The following is a 27,226-nucleotide window of genomic DNA, read 5'->3' as shown; positions in this document are numbered from 1 at the left end:
TTTTGGGTTCTTTATTTCATCACACTTCTTTAATAACTTGAGCATTTGGTATTGTTGTCTTGATAAAAAGGTAAAATGTTGAGTGACCTCTTTGGATTGATGGTTGTGAAATATGGCTCGCACGCACACAGCTGAGGTCACTTCTTTTTTTTTTTATTGAAGAAAATCTGAATCATCACTTGGAGAGCCAACGGCAGTGCTGACAGGGTCGGAGAAAAGAGAGAGAGAGAGAGTAGTAATGGTTTTCCTCAACATTTACATGTAAGTGATGTTCATGCAACATGGTTTTTGAAAATCAACTTTTCCTAAGAATTTGTTTAAAAGAATCAAAAGCTAGAAAGGGAGTTTCGAGGGACTTTGTAAAGTATGAGTCTGCGCTGAGGAAAAATCTTAGTTGTTCTATGTATTTAAATTCCGACTTATTACAATGTGCTGTAACAACACAACTTACACAATATTCTGTGTGCAGGCAAATGGATGTTAAAACAATTCTCAGCCACCCATAGCCTTTTACCAGAGGACAACAGTAACTCTGGCCAAACCATAACCTTTAGCTTAACACTAACCCTAATGTTATTTAAATCCAGATTTTTCTGATTGAACCTGGAAAGTTGGCTTTTGTTATTCAGTTCCAAGTCTTTCTTGGATCCACACTTTTTCCACCCATTGAGCCTGTGCACCAGAGGAAACCTTTTCCTTATCTTTTAAAGTTTTCTCAACTCTAAAGATTCTAATCTTTCAAATTTCTACCTACACAGCCACCATACCTCCACTGCAACCTAGCAAAACCCTACACAAACAATAATAGAACAACAACCTTACAATGATAACAGCATCAATATTTCTTTACTTAAATGTGCAAATCTGGTTGGAAAAAACTCAAATATTCATTTCATCCTGGAGTTAGTTTAATGGCTTTCTTAAGAAATGAACAGCAAAAAGCTCATTATAATTTTTATTTTGGATTTTTTTATGCTTCATGATTAATTATCTGACAGAACTGAAATACAGATATAGTCAGGCACTAAACCCTCAGGAGTCCTACTCTTAAGAGGCCCTGTTCCAGGTTTAACACAATAATTTTCATGTAGTAATCAGATAAATGTGTAAAATGGCAGTGGGATATTTGAGCTTTCAGTGAGCTGTTTTTGATTAAAGTAGCATTCGCCTTATAATGATATTAGTGGACGTTTACCAAGGCCAGATGAAATTCACAGTCTAACTTTTGAACCACTAAACAGTTGTATAATCTTGTATCCTGCTTTCATTCACATTTTTAAAATGTTCTTTGTTTCCAGGAAGACATACAATTCAGTAAATGCGAAAGAAGACAGGAAAGTCTCCCAGTACTCTTCCGTGGGTTGCTGGCCCCCTAATGATAGTAGCAGACGTTGGATCTGCATACTTTCACTGCTGAAGTCATTAAGCTGAGGTTCCCTATGGATCAAGCTCACAACCACAGCCTGATCAGTACAGTGCGGTGCAGTATGAACCCCACAGACTCCATACATCTGCTAGAGCATGATGCGTTATAAACACTATGAGCGAGTGAAAACAAAAAAAGTTAGAATTTTGTGTTAATCCACTCGTGTGGTGAATGTTATATTTGCTTGGTCCCATTGATTGCAACCGACTCTACAAAATATCCAATATACAGTATTTGTTCATTCTTCCATGTACCAAAAAAAAAAAAACATTGGTTCTGTTTATAATGAAGTGTATTTTAGGGCATGGGAGGTGAAGATAATTGTCACCGTACAACCCCATGTTTTTGGTACAGTACAAGGGAGAAAACCAGATGATCCGATTGACATGCTGGAGAACATCGACTGAAATTCCACAGAGTTCACATAAAATGACTGATAATCAAATAGTTCTTCAGTTTGCACTCGGAAACAAGAAACAGGGCAAAATACACAGAGGACGTGTCTTATAGCCTGTTATTCCAGGTTTATGGCCAACTTAAGGATCCCAGGCGCTGCATTTTGTAAGAAGTCTCATTTTATACAATCCGTCTGAACAGCTTGCTGTTATATGCTATTGTGTAAAACATTTCAAAAACCTTAAAACCAACTACAGTTCACAAATCTGAAATTTGTTTATTGTCTTCTTTGCGGTACGCCAGTGAGTCAAATTCTTGGCAAATCTTCAACTGTTCCAGTCTATTTTGTAATAACTCAATTTAGTAGTCTTTTTCTAAGAGCTTATGTAATTTAATCTGCTATGAAAAGACACACAAGACACTGGTCAATAGAGCTAGAAAATGTTGATGTCAGTATCTGATGTCATGCTTTTATAAGCAAATCATATTTTTTTCAAAAGCATTTTAACAGCAATGATTTTTTTTTTTTTGCTTGCATGACAAATATTTGAATCATTGTTTGTAATATTTATGGTTCTGTCATGCTTAACGATTTTTGTCTTCTTTTTTTTTTTTTTTAAAGAGTGCCAGTTATTTTGGACTTGACTGTAAAATCTCATCGCCCTGTCCATTTGCTAGGGGATGTGTGTGTGTGTGTGTGTGTGTGTGTGTGTTGTTTGTTTACATGGTTACGACCTCTCTTTATTGCCGCTGGAATTGGATGGCTTTGAAGAGCTGAGAATCTCCTAAAATCACAGCACCTGCTAGATTAAACCATAAACATGTACAGTTTAACAAAGCACCCACACTGAAGATTACAGTGTGGTTTGGCTGTAAGGATGCTGTGAACATCAGCACTGGAAAAGAGAAGTTTGTGTATTGTGGGTCTAATATTTTTCTTACTTTAAATGTTAAGTATTTATTTCAAGTTGAAATCCCAATGATGCAGCAGTCTTAGTTACTAAGAGCAAAGTACATTACTTTGCAACTATTTGTCTAAATTCAGTAACTTTATAGTGTACTTACAGTACATTTACACATATAGTAACTGTTACAGTATGGTTGCATAATTGAATGGTTTATAAATATAATAAGCAGAAACTTATGATTGCGTCTCCATTGTCTGAGGTAAAGCTGTAATGTTAATTTTCCTACATACCAAGAACAGAATGGTTATATTTATTTATTTATATATTGTTTGACTTATAATGTAGTGTAGTATTGTAGTATACTAGTGTAGTATACTATAATAGTGTAGTAAAATACACTAGCTCTGATCTTAGTTCTGGAGGATGATAGGATCAAAATACACTAATTGAAACACAAACACTGTGTTACCTCCCTAGTACATGGTGTGAATTTCCTAAAAATAAGGCAGTGATTACTATTTGCACAAAACTAAATACTAACCGTTATAATCTTTTTGGACAAAGAAATTGAACATTCTCTGAGTTTTTTACAAAATGTACACTGGGTGTAAGGGAGGTTAAGACTAACACAGTGGTGCCCTTAGTTTTGCTCAAAAACTATGACTTGGTGTAGTATAATACATTATCTCCCAAAAGTTTGTGGTTTTCCTTGCCACAGTCGCCACCGGCTTGCTCATCAGGGACAAACTTATTCACTTTTAATCACCACATTTTCTGTGTAAAGCTGCTTTGAAACAATGTTCATTGTTAAAAGTGCGATACAAATAAAAATGAATTGAATTGAAAAGTGAGTACACCCCTTACATTCAGCATCCATTTTAGTAAATCTCCTCAAGTAACAATACTATAGAAATTTTGTATATCAGTACAGATTTACTGTCCTCTGAAAATAACTCAACATAGTCATTATTGTCAAAATAGCTTACAATAAAAGTGAGTACACCCTAAGTGAAAACAGCTGTTTATCACTTAGCGATGCAAAGCCACATGTCCTATCCATCATGTTGATGTTTTTGTCTGCTTGAAAGGACCATACAAATTTGTTTACCTTGTATTAGAGCAGTTAAAATTTGGTTCTTTAAGTTTTAAATTCTCTCATACTGACCACTGGATGTTCAACATGGCACCTCAAGGCAAAGACTTTCTGAGGATTTGAGAATTAGAGTTGTTGCTCTCCACAAAGATGGCAGAGGCTATAAGAAGATCGACAAAACGCTAAAACTGACTTTCAGTGTAGTGGTCAGGGTCATACAGAGGTTTTCTATGATGGGTTCCACTCGGAACAGGCTCGCAAGGGTCCATTAAAGATGTTGAGTCCTCGTGCTGTGCATCAGGTGCAGAAACTGGCTTGACTAAACAGATGCCTAAATGCTGCAGCATTGATTTAGAGGTTGCAGAAGCGGAAGGTCCACTTGTCAGTGTTCAGACTGTACGCCATACACTGCAACAAGTCGGTTTTCAGGGCCATCTTCAAAGAAGGAAGCCTCTTCTGAAGCTGGCTCACAAGAAAGCCTGCAAAAAGTTTGCTGAAGACAACCTGTCCAAGAGCATGAATTACTGAAACCATATCCTGTGACGAGACTAAGGTAAACTTGTTTGGCTCAGATGGTGTCCAGCATGTGTGGTGACACCCTGGTGAGGAGAACCAAGAAAATAGTGTATTGCCTACAGTCAAGCATGGCGGTGGTAGCATTATGGTCTGGGGCTGCATAAATTCTGCTGGTACTGGGGAGCTGCGGTTTATTAAGGGAAACATGCATTTCAACATGTACTTCTGAAATTCTGAAGCAGAAAATTATGCCATCCCTTTAAAAACTGGGCCGAACGGCAGTTTTCCAAAATGAAAAGACCCCAAACACACTGCCAAAATGACAGCTGCCTATTAAGGAGGGTGAAGGTGATGGAGCCAAGTATGTCTCAAGACCTGAACCCTAAAGAGCACCTGTGGGGCCTCCTCGAGTGGAAGATGGAGAAGCGCCATGTGAATAACATCTAGCAGTTCAGTGATGTCATTATAGAGGAGTGGAAGTGGATCCCAGCAACAAACTGTGCAGCTCTAGTGAATTCCATGTCCAGGTGGATTGAGGCAGTGCTAGATGAGAATGGTGCTCACACACAGTATTGACACTTTGGACACATTTTTGAAATTTTCGCTTAGGGTGTACTCACTTTTGTTGCCAGTTATTTTGACAATACTGGCTGGATGTTAAGTTATTTTCAGAGGACTGCTATTCAAGATGCACACTGACTAAAATATATCCAACTTTTATTTCTATAGTATTGTCCTTTGAGAAGATACTAAAATAGTGGCTTAAATGTGACTGGTGTACTCACTTTTGTAAGATAATGTATTCTTCTGTATTGGTGGTAGATGATAGTAGATTATAGTACAGTACAGTTGCTCAGATCTGAACTAATCACTGAATACAATACTGTAGTGTCTGGACTGTGAAAACACAAAGGCTAACTTCAGATTTGACACCTTTTCTTTGATGAACTCGAAGTACCAACAACAAAACTATTTCCTGACCCATTATAAATTAATGACCTCAGATGTCTCTGCAGGACCGCTGCAGGAAATGCAATAATGACTGTGTGGTAAACATGAGGTAAGCCTATTTATTTTCCAACCAGACTTACGATGCTGAAGGGAGCATGCAGCACAAATATACACCAAAGAAATCAGTGTTTGATTATTTGAGGATTTTGTGTATGGAAGATACCTGCTACCAAATAATAGAAGTCAAATAATGGAATACTTTTAGTATTAGTCCGATTTTGTGAAGCCCTTAGTTAAACAAAAATATATTCTGTTGAGTCTAATAGAAAAAAAGTTTGTGACAGTTTGTTCAAACTTGTTTTTGCTTGGGTGATTTTCGCAGGGTCTTGTTTTTGTTAAATTTGATACTTTAATATACTCGTTCCCGAGACTATGCAGAAAAATGCTAGTGCTAGGCAAGGTGGCTACAATAAAACACCATGAAAAGGGTGAAAAGCAGTCGTTACCGTATTGGTAACTTCCGCCTCTGACCTATCAAGCACATACCAGGCACACTGCGATTTTTTTATTAATTTTATTAATTCTTTGCAATTGTTGCTTGTCAGACTGTACGAACATGATCCCCTTGTCACACTGTAGGATCTGTGTTGTCATAATGTCTGACTGTAACAATAAAAAACTGGGGCACACAAGAATAAGACCAAAGTTTTACCTCATCAATCCATGACACTTTCAGACATGAGTTCTCTGGCTAATACAGCTAGCAGCAAACAAAAACAATCTGTAGCGTTTATTTTGTTCATGACATCCCTTGATGATTAAAACATACAAACACTCCTTTTCCGTTCATCACTCAATAATATTCTGTTCAGACTCGTTTAGACATTTTTACTTTCTGTTGGTGAACATGTCAGCAGTCAAAAATTGCAGATTTTAGCCTAAGATTATATGAATCTTTTAGCATTTTCAAATGTAACTCTGATGACCAGATTTTGGCAAAATTGCAGCACGTGCATCTGGCTTTAGTCTACTTTTATTGCTGATGGTTGGGTCATCACCTTATTGTACATTTATTTTATTTTTTTACTTTTTAATTCATTCAAGTTCACCAGCATTAAGTCCATGTGCACTTATCACATTTACAGCACGGAGTAAAACTGTTCAGAGCAGGAACTTTTACAAAACTTGAATACGTCGTTAGTCTGGTCTTATATAGCTTGTGGCATGTGATGTTCTTTACCCATCCTGCTGTGTAACACTGCCTTCTAATTCTGGTGATGACATTAAGTTAAAGGAGGCGGCTTGGAAGGCCGTCGGACGCGGCAAGAAATTTCGAAATGCTTTAATCCCATGAGAAACATCTTTAAGTACAGCCTTTGGCCACCATCTGGTGATGTTTTAATATCCTAACCTCAATAATCCAAGCAACAGAGAGTGGATCTTAAAAGCTACTGATGTAACGAGCTTCTCGTGTTAGCAGTTTTTTTCTCTTATATTTTTCGAACACGTTGTATTATTACTTATCTAAATATTTCTCAGGAGCAGCTTCAGAGAAATGATGTTTGTTGTTTATGCTGCATAACATCATGGGATGGAAATCCAGCAAACACCTCATTTTTCCACAGATTGTGTAAAACTAACGAAACTTACATTTTGTACTGAAACAGAAGTGGCGAAGAAACATGAATTTGAGGTCACAGTGTAATTAGAAACTCATTTACACTGTTCTCTAAAACAGAGAGAGAGAGAGAGAGAGAGAGAGAGAGAGAGAGAGAGAGAGAGAGAGAGAGAGAGAGAGAGAGAGCGAGAGAGAGAAAGCAGTGGACTTCTGCGGTTTCCTCATGCGGTCATCTGGTTTCCTGACTGTGGCATGTAGCCGAGCCCACAATTCAAGCATGAGCTATATAAGAGACAGCAATAAGGCAAGAGCACCCACACACACACACCTCATTTCTGCTCTTCTCATATTTCGAATCAATTAAAGCTGTCTTCACTTTACTTCTGTAAACAAGATTTTGACCTGGGTAAGAGATCCATCTTCATATTTTCTGTTGTTTTCATTATTTTGTATTTTATTTATTATACAACAGAATGCTGCTGTTTTTTTTCCCATTACTTTCCATTATGAACGAAAAATTGGGCAGTCTAAAATGCTTCCAAAAGCTTTTAATAGCCGTAGCAACAAATGACTAGCCAGAAAATGTGCATGAATGAAACAAATGCGACTCTCCTGTGCCTCTGTTTACTGCCGCGGTATGGGGAAGAGAGAATTTCACTCTTATAATCCACCTGTACACAAACGTTAAACTCCTCAACTGTTTGAAACATTAAATCTAGATGGAGCATGTTTTTCTAAAAAAATCTTACTGCAGGTTTACCCATGAGGTTTAAATGTTTAAAATCAATCCTTTACCAAGATTTGATTTGTTTCATTCTTGCTTATTTCCTGACCAGTGATTTGTTTTAAAAGACCATTAAAAGTTTAATAATTTGACATTTAGTTCCTGGCCCTGTTGTTGCCAGGAGTGTATTTTAGTATTGTTTTGCTTAAAGTCTGATGATAAAATACTAACGATTATACTCACAGTACTAAAAGATTCATATACCCTATTGAATCAGATGACAGATTTTTTATGTATTTATTTTTTAAATCCTGTTGGCAAAAATAAAATATATATTACTTGTTTGTGTTTGAATTGATGAACGTATATTAGTATGCGCTCAGGGAATGTTTTTAACAGTTAAAAAAACAAGTCCTCCAGAGTCAGTAACGTAATGAAAGTACAACACGTAAAAGTGGGGGGGCGGCGGGGGGGGAATGCTGTGTCCTGTATCTTTTGCTTTTGTAGTCTATTCACTTGTTTTGTGGCATTAAGTGCTTTTCTGTTCATCGTGGTTGTAAAGAGTTATGGAAAGTGTTATTTAAGTAACTGTAGATGAAGGCAGTCTAGTCAGTTTCCTCTTATTCACAAAATCCACTGCTCACTGGAAATGTTGGCTTTCTGTAGCATTGTGTAAAGTCTAGCAACTGTTGTGTGTAAAAACTGTACATGATCTACGACTGGCCGAGTGTTCTCGTTGATAATGCTGTTTAATATCAACCGGAAGACAAATCTGTGTTTATAATTAAAGCATCTCTACACTAGCGTAGTCTTCATTAATATAACATTCATTTTTTTCCTAATTACATTCTGAAGTAGTCCTGAAATACTACATTTACAATGCAATTGGAACACCTCATTTGTTTCCTCCTTTTGCTGAATACGTGTGTAAATTGTAAATCCTAAACGGCGTAGGATCAAAAACTTCGGCCTGGTTGTGTAAAAGTGTTGCGCTCTCACATTTTTACATTCCCCTGACTCACACTAATGACTTTCACAGGCATGATACAAGGACACAAGTGTGTACACTAAGAGCCTTTTTTTCCCCCACCAAATCTAAAATACAGACCTTTTTTTATTATTCTTTAATTTTTTGGGTAAAAGTTTTCAGGTTGTAAGAAAACTTGTTTTTATGCTGATGCATTGCTTTAACATTTCTCTCACTTGTAGGAGTCCTGTGTCAGGTTTATATTTAGTGTGAAAAGAAGAAAAGGTCATCACCAGAGGTGAAAGGCCACCAGAGAAAAGACTTAAGATGGCGTACAAGCTACCCGGAGTCTTTCTTCTTCTCCTCTTCGGAATTTCTGTCACCTTCACTCAAGGTTCCTTTTTTTTCGCTTATCCTGTTCATTCATCATTTACAGAGGCCAAGTTTTATCCTACAACAAAATAGGGATTTTAATTATTGGAGACCCAATCCTAATATTTATTTGCATGCAGACAAAACCACATAAAGTGGAAACACAATCCATTTTTAAAAGTCAAATTCAGCTACTTTGTAGCTTTTAATGTGAAATTAGGCATGGTGAAAAATGCAAATCGGACCAGCTGCTATTTTTTGGTTACATAACCATGTGAATTTTACCCTTCTGTAAAAACGATAAATAGCCTCCATATTGTATTTCTTCTGAGAAACAGCTTGATTAGAAGTTATGCGTGTAAGCCAGAGGCTCTCAGCCACCTGTCAGCAATTTGTCCACACTCGGTCAAATCATTCCAGTTTCATGTTCCTGTCATGAACATGAAACATATGCAAGCGTGAATAATACCAGTTTAAATTCTGCATGAATGTACGTGTAGATCATTTCATTTTACGATTATCAAAACACAGAAATGAAACTTCGCCAAGCCCCAGTGGTGAGAACTTTTGTTCAGGAAGGAGACTGATCGCTTACAGATGAGTGAGAATTACACAGGAATTAGAATAAGAAAAATACCCAGTTTAAACATTTACATCATTTGCTTGGTTTGGGAATGAAACAATGTATTTCCGTTTCATTTTGCATCCAAAACGCTGCAAAATTGTTTATACGTAAATATAACAGTAACAAAATTGTTAAAAGATATGTGCTAATTTTCAACCAAAAAACTATTGAGATGTCAATATAAATTCAATTCTGAATTTCTCAAGAACAGTGAGATTCATAAAGCACAATCTAGATGTGTATCACCCAAGGTATTAATATTCATCTTTGCACAAAACATTTATAAAAGGTTAACAAAGCGAAGTCGTGTCTAAACAAAGGTTTCAGCTGGAACATTTAGGTTTATTATATCAGGTGTAAGTTTGTTTCCCAAAACATCAATAATAATAATAAAATCAAACAACCTACCTGTTACGACACACATCATATATTCTTTTAAACAGTGATATCGTCTATGTTTTCCGTCTTAGATGACCACGAGTGGACCACTTGGTTCAATGTCGATCACCCGGGAGGGAAGGGGGATTATGAGCAACTGGATGCGATTCGTTTCTATTACAACGCTCGAGTGTGTGATTCCCCACTGGCTCTGGAAGCCCGCACGACAGACTGGATCCCAGCTCACAAAACACAAGAGAAAGTGCATACAGAACCCACCGTTGGCTTCTGGTGCGTCAATTCAGAACAGCCTGAAGGAAAGAACTGCTCTAATTATGCAGTTCGTTTTCTTTGCCCAAGAGGTAAGATGTTGCTCATTGATGTTAAAAAACAAAAAAATCCAAAAATCTTGGCAGTTTTCGTTTCTACAATATGCACAGAAATTTAATAATTCACCCACAAGCTAGATTTTGTTGTGCAGATATAGCAACAAAAATAAAAAGGTTGACATTTAGCCAGGGTAGCATTAGCATTTTTTTGTCAGGAAAAAAGTTCCCATCTTTTTCAGGCAGAGTACCGTGCAAAAGTTTTGTAAATTGATGTGAATATAGAATACTTTTAAGAAATAGTATTTGTTTAACAGTGAACAAAACGAAAGGCAAATGAACAGAAGAGAAAGCCAAATCCAAACAGCATCAATTCTTCAAGGTACAATTGCAGTTTTTAAGCAGCTCGGGGGGTAGTTTGATCCAAACATCTTGGTGATCTAACCACTGATCATCTGGATATAGGCTGCTCTCTTCATGTAATCCAGACTATCACTTCCAGGGCTCCTTGTTGTCTACCCTGAAGCATTTTTAATGACATTGGCTGTATGTTTGGGGTCATTGTCCTGCTGCAGAATTAATTTAGGGCCAATCAGATGTCCCCCTGCTTAGTATTGCATGATGGCTATGTATCTCCCAGTATTTCTTAGCACTATTAATCCTGACCAAATCTCCAACTCGATTTGCAGACATGCAGCCCAAACTCACAAAGAACCACGACCATGCTTTACTATTGGCTGCAGACCTTCATTATTGTACCTCTCTTCAATCCTTCAGCAAACAAATTGCCCTGGTGTATAACCTGTGACATGAAACATGTCGTCCGCAACCTCACCAGGTTTAAAGCTCCTACACAGCTGTTTCTGTTTCACATAATGACCGTTTTTACCCTACATATGAAATGAATGATCATCAACACCTGCTTGGTATAATTGGTTAATTGCCCAATTGGTTATCCTACTGAAATTCCTAACTTTGTGCAAGTTTAATGATTGAAAGCCAAAGGGTGGTCACAAATATTAATTCTGTTTATTTTCTATCCAATTTGTTACTTCATGAAAGTAAATTAACTTTTTTTTTTTTAAAGCTTTCTCACTTTATAGAATTATAGCATCTGTTTAAACATTTGGCACAAAATTGTTTTTTTTTTTTAGTTTCTTTATACTATGAATATAGATTTTAAAATTAATAAACCATTGCCATTGGATGCTGAATGTAAAAATTCTCAAGCACTCCGTAATCACACTTTATTTCAGATAGAAGAAAAAAAAAAAGAAAGAAAATGTATTTACAACTGTGGGTACTGTTGCCTTTTCAATTAACAAGGTTTCTAGTTGTCAAAACATTGTTTCAAAAGCACTTGACCTGATTTCTGCTAAAGTCCAAACATCATGGGAACTTCACACCTCTTTCTTTTGCCTTTTAGAAACAAAGCTGGAAACTGAAGGAGTATGGGGTCAATGGTCAGACTGGACCCCTTGTCTTGCCCAATGTGGCCAGGTCGCAACCCAGATACGTTCCAGAACCTGCACAACCCAATCCAGGCAGTGCAGTGGTGTGAAGCTGGAAAGCAGGCACTGCAAAGGACCTACGTGTCCAGGTAATATTGCTTTTGCTTGTGAATAAGCATGCAAATCAGTTATCATATACCAATTCTGACAGTGTAAGGATACACTGTTTAGAGCCAAAAACTACATTGCTTACGCTGGTGGGATGTTTGTGTTTTGTCAATACAGGTTGTAGTCTGCAGTGTGTAATGGGCAGGGCGAACACAGACTGCAATGCATGCATGTGTAAGAACCATATAGTGCTTGGGTCAGTTCGTAGAGCTGGAAGTCTTCAAGCTCCTGGAGCAGCCATTCTCCTTGCAGGGACAAGCCCCAAACTTCTCACACTATCTGACCACAACGGACACTTCCGCATACCTGGGATTTGCCCAGATGGCAACACTACACTGCTGATTAAGCTGCAGGGTCACATGCCCCATCAAATTGTTATGCCACTTACCTCTGAGCCCACAACTGTACTTCATGTGATGCTGGAGAGAGCAAGTAAGGATCAAACACTAAATTAAAAAAAATTTAATGTAGGGCTTACTTTACATGGGGGAAAAAAAAAAAAATCCAACAATGTGTCTTTCTTAGAAAATCTATATGTGCAAAAGAACCCCGAGTCAAAAGCAAGGAGAAAGGGTCAGACTGCTGCCTTCTGCTGCAAGGTTACTGGTTCACCTGAACCTGATGAGTATCAGTGGTAAGATGCACTCATAATGCAGTAGTGTACAAAAACAAATTAATAATAATATTGGTTACCACAAAGTTAATTTTGTTCTTAAAGGTTCCCAAATGAAGCTGTATCAACCTTTTTCGAGAAACCATTTTCGATGAGTGTATACAGCATACAGCTACATTCTTTAGGGGAAAAAGGGGGATTCCAGGAGGATTTTCCTACAAATATTCTATTTGAAAACTTAGGGGCAAATCCTTATGGATAGGAGTTCTGACACAAAAAGATTGTCATTTGTGATTGTGAAACTCTGAGGAGGAACCTCAGGCATGTAGCTACTCCTAGAAAAAAAGGGTTCCTCAAAAATGTTCAATTAAAAACCTGATTACATAGTATTTGCTTTAAGTGTTTCTCCAGTGGGGCAACGTTAAATTTTTTAAAGTTAGCTAATAACTGGATAACTTACCTGTTATGTTACCACATCTTTCCCAATGCTATAGTATGTAGACAAAAGTAACTCCCCTCTTAACACATATGCTTTGCTATGAACCAGTTCATTGCCTGACGTGCAAATTTAAATACTAATTCTAGGTTTCACAATGGAACTTTGCTTGAGAAGAGTGTATATCACTATGGCGAGACACTGGTTCTAAGGAACCTAAGAATGGATCAGGCAGGAGAGTACTACTGCAGAGCCAGCAGTGAGAATGGTGCTATTAAATCCAAGCCAGCCACACTCTCAATCATAGGTGAGTTGTTTATGAAACGGATAAAAAAATATTTTTTTAACTTGTTTACCAACAATTTATTCACTTTGGAATTTCTCCGAATCCATGTTTAAGGTCAAACTGAGCCTTCGTGCAACCCGAAGCCTGAACCGCACATGATCCTTCTGCCACATGACTGCTTCCAGAACCAGACAAACTCATTGTACTATGATGTAGGAAGATGCCCCACTGATACATGCACTGGCCAGCTGGACAACGGTATTCGGTGCAAAGACTCCATATCGTTTTGCTGTGGGGTGTCCAAAATGGAAAAGAGACCGATAACATGCCAAGGCTACCAGCTGCCCACAATGGTGGTCACAGAGTGTGGCTGCAAAAAATGTGTAGAAACAAAGACAATAGTTCGTGGACGTGCTTTTGCATCGGATACTGGAGAGCCCTTGAGGTTTGGACATATTTACATGGATGGCGCAAGGATTAGCAGAACAGGATACAAGGGCACTTTCTCCATACAAGTTCCCACAGATACTGAAAGGCTTGTTCTTACTTTTGTAGACAGCATGCAAAAGTTTGTGAACACTACAAAAGTACTTGTGTTCAATAACAAAGGTGGAGCTGTGTACCACGAGATCAAACTGCTGAGGAAAAAGCCTCCTGTTATCTTAAGCTCAACCGACACCAACAATCTACAGCTTGGAGAAGTACAAGGAGAGAAACCTATGGTTGAGATTGAAATTCCACCAAACTCTTTCTACAAGCAGAATGGCGAAGTATTCGTAGGTAATGTGAAAGCCAGCGTCACCTTCATGGACCCGAGAGATGTATCCACAGCAGAGGCCGCTCAAAGTGATCTCAACTTTATTGGCACTGAAGGTGATACCCTCCCCTTGAGAACCTATGGTATGTTCTCAGTTGACTTCAGGGATGAAATAGATGGTGAGTCACTAAATGCTGGTAAAGTAAATGTTCGTCTCGATGCAGCCCAAGTAAAGATGCCGGAACATCTAAATACAATGAAACTGTGGTCCCTCAACCCAGACACTGGTCTTTGGGAAGAGGAAGGACAGCTTCTTATGGAGAAAAGGCAACGACAAAAACGAGAAGAAAGGACTTTTCTCATAGGAAACATGGAAATCCGGGAAAGAAGGTTGTTTAACTTAGACGTGCCTGAAAACAGAAGATGCTACGTCAAAGTCAGAGCGTTCCGTAGTGAAAGATTTATGCCAAGTGAGCAAGTTGAGGGTGTTGTGGTAAGTCTGATAAATATGGAGCCTACAGCTGGTTTTTCCAGCAACCCTCGTGCATGGGGTAGGTTTGATAGTGTCATCACTGGTCCCAATGGTGCATGTCTGCCTGCCTTCTGCGATGACAAAAAAGCAGATGCTTATTCTGCTTATGTCATGGCAAACCTTGGAGGAGAAGAACTTGATGCAGTAGCATCAGCACCGAAATTAAATCCCAACAGCATTGGTGTCCCTCATCACATTTTGAGCAACCTGAACTACAGAAGAACAGATCACGATGATCCTAGAATCAAGAAGACGGCATTTAGTATCAACGTAGCGAAACCCAGCCCAAACACAGCCGAAGAAGCAAATGGCCCAGTTTATCCATTTGAAAAACTAAAGGAGTGTGAAGAAGCTCCATTTAATGCACCTCATTTCCGCTTTTCGAGAGTCGAAGGAGATCGATATGACTACAACACGGTTCCTTTCAACGAGGATGATCCGATGAGTTGGACTGAAGACTACCTGAGCTGGTGGCCGAAGCCGACAGAATACCGAGCTTGTTATATTAAAGTAAAAATCAACAGCCCGCATGAAATCAATGTCCGTTCTCGCAACATGGGAGGCACCCATCCAAGAACAGTGGGCCAACTATATGGGCTTCGCGACACCCGTAGTATCCGAGACCGGGATCAGACCAGTGTCTCAGCAGTCTGTTTGGAGTTCAAATGCAGTGGCATGCTCTACGACCAAGACAGAGTAGATCGAACCCTAGTGAAGGTGATCCCGCAGGGTAGTTGCAAGCGAGACAGTGTCAACAGCATGCTTCAAGAATACCTGGTCAACCATCTTCCACTGGCTGTCAACAATGACACCAATGAGTTCACTATGCTTGCACCACTAGACCCTTTGGGCCATAATTACGGCATCTACACAGTTACTGATCAAGATCCTCGCACAGCGAAGGAGATAGCACTTGGACGGTGTTTCGAGGGTACATCGGACGGGGCATCACGAGTAATGAAAAGTAATGAAGGTGTGGCATTAATCTTTTCTTGCGGTGACAAAGAGGTCACCAGGCAAAGCGTTTTCCAGCAGCTCCAGAATGCTCCAGGCCGGGTCACGGCAGGGTCTGCCCGTACAGGGAGAGGCAGTCGAAGGCAGCGAGGAGACTCCTCAGCCGCACTCCGCAACAGCCGGAGAAGAAGTACCCGCAATCCCAACGGGCGCTCCCCGACTCCACGCCAAAGTTCATAATGCGATTTAGCAATTTACTTCCAGGAAAATGCTCAACATTACCCGATGTGAGCAACTTTCAAGCTAGGTAGTGAAGGAAACAGTTGTTTTCAAGCAAATGCATACATTTTATAAGGTATACTAGGAAACATTTATGGGTTAGAGTACTGGTTTCCAGCTCTGGTCCTGGATCACCTTTTCTTGTGAGTTTAAGGTTTTGTATGATGGAACAGCGAAAACACACCCAAGGTCAAACAACCCCAACTAATATCCATCATGAGATGCAAAACAAATGAGCAGGCCCATGGTGATGTTAGAAATAACAGTACTTCCAATGATACTGTTGGCCAAAATAATGACTGCCCCCTCCACATGACACTTTTGGTTATATGGGCAGTTATCATTTTAATGTCTATACTTAAGTCATTTAATTATCTGTACTGTGATAGTTACTACTTGAAACTGTAAATAATGGGATATTTATTTCATACATAATTATTAGCAGAACTTGATGTTTAAGGTCTATGTATTTGAATCATACAAGTTTTCAAACAAAATCCTTTGACCGATCAATTTTATTAAATTAGACCTTTAAAAAACAAACAAAAAAAGAACCACACTGCTGGAATCATTCATTATTGACCATTTTTGTGAAGCATTTTTTTTTTTTTGCAATAGTTAGAGGTGTGCAACACCGTCCCCCTTCCCACCCCCCAAAAAAAGAAAAACTTCAAATATTGATTGGGAGCAAACATTTTTATCGGATCTTCCTTGTCCCTGATACAAGCCTGCAGAAGCTACAAGGAAAAGACTAAGCCCCACACTCCTTCACTAGTCATTTCAATCTACCAGCATTAGAAACAAAGTAAACATTTGAATGCAAAGAAAAACTGTCAATTTTCAAAACTATTCCATAACACAAGAAACTCACTCAGTTGTACTTACTTTTTTTCTGCTTTTTCGTTCTTAAAAATAAAAATAAAAAAACCAACAAAAAGTGTACCTACCACCAGTGCTCCTCATGTAGTGTCTGCTGTAAATGCACTGACATGGTTCAAGGAAAATGGTTGAATTATGTGCATCTGATGTTGCGGACAACTGGTAATCAGAGATGTAGATAATTCTGTTGAAATTTCCACAAGAGGAAAATATCCATACTGTTTTTTTAACCTAGACATTCTGTATACAATTATTTTGCATAGAATATCACATTTGTTTCTATGTAAATGCAGTTGCACAGAGGTTAACACGATCGGCTATTTCAGTACTTTAACCAAAATAAACGTTTGTCATATTGTATATAAGGCATATTGATGATTATTTTAGGAGGGCCAATTGGAGAAGACACTTGTGCAAAGATGTCTCACGTCCTAAAGTCTTTGTCAGAGGCAGAGTTGTAAATACAAGGCAATTTAATAGATCTTTCCTTTTGTCACCAAACAGCAATTTTGGTGATAGCAGCTTCACTAAGAGTATTTTTGACCACTGAAGCAAAAAATGTCAAAGGTTGACACAGTGTTCAGTTTACTCCAAGATGGCACTGATGAGAGAAAATGAGATACAGGGGACGCTGCATGTCTCAGTGGAGATGGGGGCAGTTTCGTGGGTGGGGGTAGGCGAGGAGGGTGTGATTCAGCCTTTGTCACATGAAGTCCTCATAATCGTTGAAGCCGCCATCCAAGTTACCATAATCGTCAAAGTCGGTTTTCATTTTTGCTTTCAACCCACCGCCAGAAAGGACCGTTTTCTTTTTCTTCTTTATGCCTTTGGATTTTTCCTATCGGGGAAAACATCATGTGACAAGATAAAAAAAATGGGCATATTCTCTTACAGAATATAAACGTTCTGTTCATCAGACTTTCAAGAGGTTCAGGGAAATGGTTTAACAGTAAGTAAGCAGACCCTCTAGTGTAAGCACGAGGAATTACATTTGTGCATCTAAAATGAGCTTTTTATTCTCAGCTCAGAGCCTATCCCAGAAACATAGTGAGAATACATCGGGGATAGCATGCCTGACAAGATCAAACAACTGTGGATCCCCCTTTAGGACATAGCTCGGTGCAATATATTTGGCATGCCAAATAGTGTCCGGGTGAAAAGGCAACAAGCCTTTGTTTTACTCGAATTAAAAGGCAATTCTCTGATAAATTAAAGCATTGCTGTTCTGCAACAAGAAAACTATTCAAAACAGCACACTAACATTACATTTAAAAGAATCTTTATGGAATCTGGCACTATTAACAAATGTCATTAAAACTTAAGCAGATTAGAAAGGTTCTGGTATATAAAAGAACTTCAAGACCACGATAAAGTTAAAGTGGGAAAGTTTTTCGCCACAGGGTTAAAATGCGATAATTTTTACGTGCGGAACATCAGAGTTAAAATCTCTCCCTCAGGAACGTATGAAGTGCCGAACCGCAACTTTGTTTAGTCTCCGCCTTGCACTCCGGGTGCATTTATTTTTAAACTTTAAAACATACACACAAGGCCAGGGGTATAAATCAAAAAACGAACGACTCAGTGCAACATCTCTGTGGTGAGTCCCAGATTTGTTTTGTGCACGAGTAAAATGCAAAAGAACCCATAGCCCCCTACTTAGCAGCTAACACTAGTGCTGTGGAATCTTTAGCTTTATGTCCGGCTTCAAGAATTTCTCTTAAAAGGAGAAAATCCTGACAATTCCAGATATCGAGGGAGCGAATTAATGAAGGGTGGAAGGAATGAAGAGATTCAAGTCTGCTGAAATAAGTAGACCAACTAAACTCATCATATCTTTAGAAAATTCAATGTAAAACACAGTGTATTAATCATAAGGGGTTTAACAAATGTAAACTTTTCCATTTATTTTATTTAATTTGTGCCAATATAATCAAAATAAGTGCATTGCATTAAATTGATTTATTCTCTTTTATTATTATAAAATATTGTGTGTTATTTAACCAAGCAGGCATTTTATTTAAAATTGTTTTAAAAAGTAAACTGTTATGTTTTGCATTTCTTCCCCTTACCGTACCAAACCGAACCGTGACTCAAAACCGAGGTACATACCGAACCATGAAGTTTGTGTACCGTTACACCGATAGTAAAGAGTGTATTTATATCACATCCAAAAAGTGTGAAATTGAAATAAATGTAAGCAATTCAAATAAAACAAATGTAATATGAGCACACCTGAGAAATGTAACACTACATGATCGAGTTGGGTGCAAACTTTTGTGCGCCGACGCAGAGGCATAATTTATCCGACAGGAAATTTGCCAACTAAATGTGTACCGTAGATAAAACTAAAACCCAGACACAATATACACTTACAAAAAGAATAAAGTAATAATGGGGAAAAGCAATTTCACAGCATACCTTTTCTTGTTTTTGCCTTTCGGTGAGAAGAACTGACAGGGAATTGCTGATTTTCTTTAAATCGTCTACTTCCACTGTAAGGAATTTGGCATTTTAGTAAATAATGTGCATTTTATTTGATTTTAAAATGCGATTTTTTTTCGCCGGAACCATAAAATAAACAATGCAGACACACAAAGCCCTTTAAAATGTACTCACATGAAATACAGAGTTCCCGAAACAGCGACTCCAAAAAGTTGGAATAATGCACTGACTTCTCAAACTGTGTAATCTTGTCTTTCAGTAATTTCTCGAAAACTAGAAAGTCTTCCTTATTCGAGGGACACATGGCTTCAATTCCAGAGGCACTGTTTGTGATAGTTGTGTCAATACCTGTGAATCAGAAGTGTTTGCGCTTTATCTTCAAAACCTCTCAATTTTCTTTTCTTTTCTTTTTTTAAGATTTGGTGATTCCTTCACAAAAAAAATTGAAGCAACTTGAGGAAATTGTCATGCACAATATTCACTTCATAGAGTTACAAGTATCACAGATATAACAGATACATTACATTTCTGAAAAACTGTATTTTATATGACTTTTTATTGTACACATTCAAATCTGTGTAGAAACATTTTACAAATTCAGAAATTCAATTTTAACTAAATATATTTTTGCCAGTCATATATTGCCAGAATTTGATGTATAGCAGGAATACTCTATTTTATGCATGTGGAATTTGTAATAAGTTTTATTAGTGGCATCACTATTTAAATGCACACACACAAACTTTATTGTTCACTTTTTTTTCCCTTGTCCAAATTAAATTTGACAAGTAAGAACGGCAAAAATTTATATTGTTTGTCAGAACTGAAGCATAAATATTTCCTTTTCAAAATGATAAATTTCTAATGACCATTAATAATAATGAAGTTCTTTATAATGCAATTTGATTTGAAGTTTTCTGCTTATGATTTTCTGCTTATATGCTACTTTATCAGTAATAATATTTTGCCACTACTTTGGTTGTTTATTTTTACACGAATAATTGATTACTAGAATAGTCAATTTAATAGACAATGACGAATACTATCAGAAACTGAACTGGAGAATTTTTTGTTGGTTTCTAACATTGCTCAAAAATATAAAAAAAATTGTTTGGATTGAATGCACACATGAAACAAGCGTTTAAGAAACAAGTGTTGATAGATGATTGGAGCGAGTTATAACGCACCGAATGCTTCATGTGCGAGTGCCATGTCCGACTCCTCCTGCAGTTTCTGCACACGCAGTTTCTCGGCCGCCTCCTCTTCAGGTGTGAGCTGGGTATTAGCCTGGGTTTCTTCTAACTATATGAATAACAGAGGAGTTAAAATTTAATTTGAGAACTCAAGAAAAATCTCAAGGTGCACATAGCTCAAAATTTGCCCACAATATTTGTTTTTTACGTTAAATAACAAATTTTTAATATTTTTGGCCAAAGGCATGACCAAAGGCATGACCTCTAAACAGGTGAGATTCAGTTTTGAATAAGGAGCAACATCTTTAAAGATAATTGTCAAAAAGAAGCCATGAGTCAGCTCACTAATAAGAACCGAACACGGTAAAACCGCCTTTGAAATGGAAAAAACTGAAACAACATCTTTGAGCTCCAGCTCTATAGCTACTATCTCGAGTTGCCTTCAGCAAATCTGATTGAATAAACCAGTGAATCAGGTTTGGGTTCAGAAAACTACAGTCGCTGAAATATTTTCTCCCTTTTAATCAATTTTCAGCACTTAGCTAATTTTGTATTGCCATTTACAAATCTTCGATCAGCACTGCTGCTCTAAATATAGTGAGCAAATGTTTTACAGAAAAAAAAAAAATCAATAAAAACACCCAACCCATACAACAATAATAAAAATCTGACTCACCCTTTTCCTCAGCTCTTCTTTTTTCTCTTCATTTTCTTTTTCTTTGATTTTAGCACTCAGTTTTTTCTTCTCTGAAACTTTCACCACTAAAAAAACAGAAAAAAAAAGGTTCTTGATTTACATCTGGAGAGCATGTGATTTTTTATGGCAAAGTACTATACATGACTCCATGTATAATTAGAAAAGTGTGCTAATTAAGACCATTGTATATATATATATATATATATATATATATATATATATATATATAATGTGGCTTAAATGATTGGATAATTGATTAAATTCCACTGACAAACACCACATTTGGTGACAGAGGCAAGAAGCTTTATAATAAAGAGGATAATTGTTGTAATAGTGGCACAAGTAATGCCAAAAAAAAATCTGAGATATAAATAAGAAAATGACAAACTATAGCTTCATTAGAAAGTCCCCCAGGGAAAGGAAAGCTCCGGTGTCAAAGGTTTGGTTGCTTGTGCTTGCTAGTGTTAACAGTAAAATACACCATGCTTGTTTTCTAGTTTATAAAATCAATTATACTGCCTAATGAAAATATAGTGAATAAAATAATTTAATAATGAAGTCTTTCTACTAGGAGTGCTTATTTTGTTCTGTGTTCCACTCAGGTTCATAATCATTGTCACGTCCAAAAGTGTCTACCTTCTGTATAAACTTATTTACTGTAAATTTTTCAGTGTAAATGACTGTGCTATAGTGTCATTCCTTTGAGTAAAGTTCATTACGATTATATCCTTTAATCACACATTTTGCATAAGTTCTGCATTTTCTTTTACGCTTGTATAAAATCCTCAAAAAGATGTCAAAAATGCAGTTTATCTTCATAATAAAAACAGCTGAGCCACCTATGAAAAACAAACTCTCCAATATTTAGTGTTTAAATGTGTAATTTTTTTTAACAATAGGTTGCATTAGAAGTGATGCTAGTACACGCCGCACATCTTAAACTCAAATGCAGTTTTTCATTCACAAAGATACAAGAAGCACCTGATCACGTGATTTAAGACAGCCCAGAAATCAATCTTTAAAAAAGAGAAGGAAAAAAAAAAAGGGAAAGACTAAATAAAAAAATGCAGTCGTGGACAAATGTCTGGTCTCAGAGAAAACCGCTACAGTAAAGTGTAGCTTTTGTTTAGTTTATTGCTGTTCCATAATTTTTTTTTGCTGCAACTGTGATCAATTAAATAATATTTTCGAACAGTGAGAAGAAAAATTCACTCAGACTGATTCACGTGTACTTGATTGGAAACCGCACCTGGTTTTTTCACCTCCACCTTCTGTTCTTCCTCCTCCTCATCATCCCAGTTGTCCTGAATAAGAAAAGAGAATCAATGCAATCCAATTAATTTAAATATTTATATGAAATACATAAAGAACTATTCATACAGTAATGTGTAAATAATATTACAAATGTTTATATCCTATGAAGTTCAATAATATTAAAACCATTCATATAAATAAAAATAATAAAATAAAGTAGATATCCACAGACGACAACTTCTTTCGGCTGCTCCCATTAGGGGGCGCCACAGTGGATCGTCTCCATACCACTCTGTCCTCTACATCTGCCTCTTTCAACCTAACTACCTGCATGTCTTCCCTCACCACATCCATAAACCTCCTCCTTGGTCTTCCTCTTTTCCTCCTCCCTGGTGGCTCCATTCTCAGAATTCTTCTACCGATATACCCCATGTACCTCCTCTGCACATGTCCAAACCATCTCAATCTCGTCTCCCTAACCTTGTCTCCAAAACGTCCTACATGCACTGCTCCCCTAATAAACTCACCCAACAAAATGCTTACTTTCTTTTGGCTTCTCCCATTAGGGGTCGCGCCACAGCGGATCATCCTGTATTCATGTTCAATTTGGCACATGTTTTTACGCTGGATGCCCTTCATAACGCAACCCTCCCCATTTTTTCGGGCTTGGGACCGGCAGTAAGAGTGCACAGACTTGTGCCTCCCTAATGGCTGGGGTTGGTTCCCTGACCGGGGATCGAACCTGGGCCACAGCGGCGAGAGCGCCGCATCCTAACCACTAGACCACCAGGGAACCCACCCAACAAACTGCTTAATGGGAAGAAAAAAAAAAAAAAAACCTTCCTTCCTTATTAATTAATGTCTAAAGCACAAACAGATATGTGGGAGGCTAATTCTTCAAAAGCTGCAACAATAATAAGACTCCAAATGCGGAGGGGTTTTTTGTAAAAGGTTACAGATCACAGGATGAAAGCTCACAAATTTGGTTCATACATACAGCATTAGAGTGCACTGCTGTGTAACGCCAGCAAATAGCTGAAAAATGTCCACCATGCATTTTCCAAAAAAAGAAAAAGAAAAAAAAGAATGAATTGAGGGCAAAAACTAAAAACTGACAGCTGAATCACAAGCTCTGGAATACAGCACAGAATTCTACCTGCTGATTGAGAAATTCAGAAACACACAAAATTCCCATCATGTAAATCATGAAATATTTCTAAAGAACTCTGGAGCACAGTTAAAGAGATTTAACACGACTTGAATAAAACTACTAAACATTTCTGACATTACCATTTAATCATTACTGGAACATGTCCCAAAGATTCCCTGTCACCTCTGAAGGAGTCTCGAACAACATGAAAGGTTTTGATTACTTAAAAAAAAAAACCTTCTTAAAATAAACTTCTTCAATTCTGAAACAGCCCTCATAAATTGTCTATTATTGCTAAAGTATTCTAAAACAAATTTTTTATTTTTTTTTTTGTTTGGAATTCAGGACACATCTGAAGGATTCCATTTCACCAATATGGAATTCTGGAACACTACAAATAAATTCTCTCACCCATAAGAGATTCAAAATGTGAATTCCAGAATTCCACCAACACATTCACATGGCAACACACACCACTTTACAACCTCAACCTTTTTAGAACACCCTTAAACATGCTCTAAAACATCAAGATAACCTGCAACACTTGGATTTTTTTATTATTATTTTTACACTCAGATTTCTGCCAGCTCTCATCGAGACAACACTTAAAGAGTTCTCAGTGATGTGAAACCATGTTTAGTCCTAGTAAATCTAGAACAGTCACAATTTTGAATCAGTTTTAAATGATTCCAACACATTTCTAGATAGTTTCACAAAAAAACAACAACAAAAAAAAACGTGCATTAAATCATCAGGTTATCATTAAACACACACAACTTGGAAGTGTTTGTTGATTCACTTTAAGCTGGACCTAAAATCAGGTCTAGGTGATTCCAGAACAACTTCTAAAATGGCAGAAACTTTTAGATGTTTCCATACGTTCTAAGTAATTCTAGAACACTTCCAGTGTGTCTGATCCTATTTTGATGTTTTCATAAGTATATCTGATCCTATTTTGCTGTTTATATAATTCTGGGGGATTCTAGAACACTTCCAGTATGTCTAACACTGTTTAGATGTTTCCATAAGTTCTAGGTAATTCTAGAACATGTCCAGTATGTCTAATATTATTTAGATGTTACCATAAGTTCTAGGTAATTCTAGAACACTTCCAGTATGTCTGATATTATTTAGATGTTTCCATAAGTTCTAGGTAATTCTAGAACACTTCCAGTATGTCTGATATTATTTAGATGTTTCCATAAGTTCTAGGTAATTCTAGAACACTTCCAGTATGTCTGATATTATTTAGATGTTTCCATAAGTTCTAGGTAATTCTAGAACACTTCCAGTATGTCTGATCCTATTTTGCTGTTTATATAATTCTGGGGGATTCTAGAACACTTCCAGTATGTCTAACACTGTTTAGATGTTTCCATAAGTTCTAGGTAATTCTAGAACATGTCCAGTATGTCTGATATTATTTAGATGTTTCCATAAGTTCTAGGTAATTCTAGAACACTTCCAGTATGTCTGATATTATTTAGATGTTTCCATAAGTTCTAGGTAATTCTAGAACACTTCCAGTATGTCTGATATTATTTAGATGTTTCCATAAGTTCTAGGTAATTCTAGAACACTTCCAGTATGTCTGATATTATTTAGACGTTTCCATAAGTTCTAGGTAATTCTAGAACACTTCCAGTATGTCTGATATTATTTAGACGTTTCCATAAGTTCTAGGTAATTCTAGAACACTTCCAGTATGTCTGATATTATTTAGACGTTTCCATAAGTTCTAGGTAATTCTAGAACACTTCCAGTATGTCTGATATTATTTAGACGTTTCCATAAGTTCTAGGTAATTCTAGAACACTTCCAGTATGTCTGATATTATTTAGACGTTTCCATAAGTTCTAGGTAATTCTAGAACACTTCCAGTATGTCTGATATTATTTAGACGTTTCCATAAGTTCTAGGTAATTCTAGAACACTTCCAGTATGTCTGATATTATTTAGATGTTTCCATAAGTTCTAGGTAATTCTAGAACACTTCCAGTATGTCTGATATTATTTAGATGTTTCCATAAGTTCTAGGTAATTCTAGAACACTTCCAGTATGTCTGATCCTATTTAGATGTTTCAATCAGTTCTACAATTTTACAGTCTGACCCTATTAGATGTTTTTGTCGGTAGTTCTAGGTCATTCCAGAACACTTCTGGAGACAGGGGTTGCCATCCGCAGGATGACTCACACACGGCCTGTGTTGTGTTGCACTGCCTCGTTTCAGTTCACATGATCGTCACACTGACGTCAAATTAAAAGAGAACTTTCCCAGCAGGCGCAGTCCGAATCCAGCCTGATCACACACACTGTTTTAGAAGAATCACACTACATACACTGATCACAGCGTCTTCAGAAGGCGGTTTCCGAGCAGCGTGTTTCGACTGATCAACACGAGTTTACTGTAGATAAAATCCGGGTGTCACACACACACACACACACACACACACACACACACACACACACAACATACACACACAACATATACGCGCATGCGCACTTCCGCCCGCGCGCACACTCGAGCGACAACGCAGCTGTTGCTAATGCTAGCACAAGAAACCTCGCTAACCACGGCGTTACACAAATCCAGTGTATTAGTAAACTATTTGTGAGATAAACCAATACGACATGTTATTACATTTTAACACAACAAAAGCCTGTTAAAAAAACACGCCTACACGAATTATGTTGCAATAATAGCTATAAGCATATAACCGCTATTTCAGCTAACAGCTCATATCGCATGCCGGCCGAAAAAGCTAACCATCTTAGCTTAGCCCTTAACTCGGTGTTAGCTAGCAGAGCAGCTAAAACATCTGTAGCCCTGGTTTAGTATTAAAAGACAAATTAAAAATACTCTGTAGATTCCAACAGATTGCTGTGTCACCTTGACGTCGTCTTCCTCATCTTCTCCTTCCCACCTGTCCTGCAGAACCGTCGCGGCCTTTGGCAGCGGCTCGTTCACCTCGAAATTGTCCGCGTCTACACACACACACACCATACAAACGCTTTACATTTAACAGTTTATCCAAACTAATTCTGATTGTATAAAATTGACCAGTCTTACCCCATGAGTCAGAATCCGCCATTTTGTGGTATGTGCGGGTTTAATCACACTCCTCAGCAGTTAGCTGAAGAACCGCATGTGCGCTCGAATGTGCTCAGCAACTCCGTTGCGCGTTCGCGACTCCGAGCGCCCCGTGTGACGAGGCAAGCGCGCTCCCGCGCCCCGTGTGACGAGGGCAAGCGCGCTCAGGCGTGCGGTCGTGTACGCGCACTAGCACACCGACACCGTTCACGAAAAGAAGGAGACTGATAAATAAATGTTATGTTCTCATTTTTTTATTTCCTGCTGGCTTGTCCTGTTTTAAGTGCAACAAAAATATTTTATTATGTATATAATACTTAAATACTTATTTGTTCTAATTATTGTGGGACACAGCAAAAAAAAAATTGACATTTAATGACAAATATTGTAATTACTGTTATGTTGTATAACTACTGACACCCCAATCCCCACCCTCACAAAAAAAAACCCTCAAAATGCCACATACAGGTCATTTGTCCATACAGTACACAAGTTTGTGGACACAAGACCATGAGAATTGTATATGATTTTTTTTAACAACCCATTTCACATTTACTGCTGCGCTCCCTTCACTGGCTTCCAGTAGCTGCACGTATCAGATTCCACCTGTCCTGCAGAACCCATGCTTGCCTACAAGGCCAAAAATGGACCAGCACCATCTTACTGCAGAGACCTCATCACATCTCACACTGCACCACGCTGTCTGAGATCCTCCAGCACTGCTCGACTGGTACCACCTTCTC

At 37.7% G+C, this 27,226-nt stretch overlaps 2 protein-coding genes and 1 long non-coding RNA gene across 4 annotated transcripts in view; 2 read left to right on the top strand and 1 right to left on the bottom strand.

Moving 5' to 3' along the window:
- On the bottom strand, positions 1 to 26,595 carry eif3jb (eukaryotic translation initiation factor 3, subunit Jb). 2 transcript variants are annotated; one of them, XM_083550964.1, is made up of 8 exons: positions 26,463 to 26,591; positions 26,283 to 26,377; positions 22,237 to 22,291; positions 20,967 to 21,052; positions 20,285 to 20,399; positions 19,272 to 19,445; positions 19,074 to 19,147; positions 1 to 199 (listed from the first exon to the last, which is right to left on the bottom strand). In XM_083550964.1, the coding sequence occupies exons 1-8, from the start codon at positions 26,482 to 26,484 to the stop codon at positions 176 to 178; spliced, it is 645 nt and encodes a 214-aa protein (XP_083407090.1). In that variant the 5' UTR covers positions 26,485 to 26,591; the 3' UTR covers positions 1 to 175. The 2 variants fall into 2 exon arrangements, with proteins under 2 accessions (XP_083407090.1, XP_083407089.1); XM_083550963.1 differs by lacking the exon at positions 1 to 199 and adding an exon at positions 16,454 to 17,493 and having other exon boundaries at positions 26,463 to 26,595.
- LOC310731394 overlaps positions 1 to 27,226 on the top strand; it is a 103,350-nt gene that overhangs the window by 4,295 nt on the left and 71,829 nt on the right. The gene's annotated exons all lie outside the window — the stretch shown is intronic.
- Positions 7,182 to 16,330, top strand: cilp (cartilage intermediate layer protein, nucleotide pyrophosphohydrolase). Its single transcript, XM_083550835.1, has 8 exons — positions 7,182 to 7,314; positions 8,842 to 8,993; positions 10,067 to 10,336; positions 11,727 to 11,900; positions 12,037 to 12,351; positions 12,445 to 12,553; positions 13,118 to 13,275; positions 13,369 to 16,330. Exons 2-8 carry the CDS (start codon positions 8,927 to 8,929, stop codon positions 15,735 to 15,737), a joined length of 3,462 nt encoding a protein of 1,153 aa, XP_083406961.1. The 5' UTR covers positions 7,182 to 7,314; positions 8,842 to 8,926; the 3' UTR covers positions 15,738 to 16,330.

The sequence above is a fragment of the Silurus aristotelis genome (genome assembly GCF_946808225.1).
Source record: "Silurus aristotelis genome assembly, chromosome: 9".
In the NCBI taxonomy this organism is placed as follows: domain Eukaryota; kingdom Metazoa; phylum Chordata; class Actinopteri; order Siluriformes; family Siluridae; genus Silurus; species Silurus aristotelis.
This window is presented reverse-complemented; position numbering and strand designations above follow the sequence as displayed.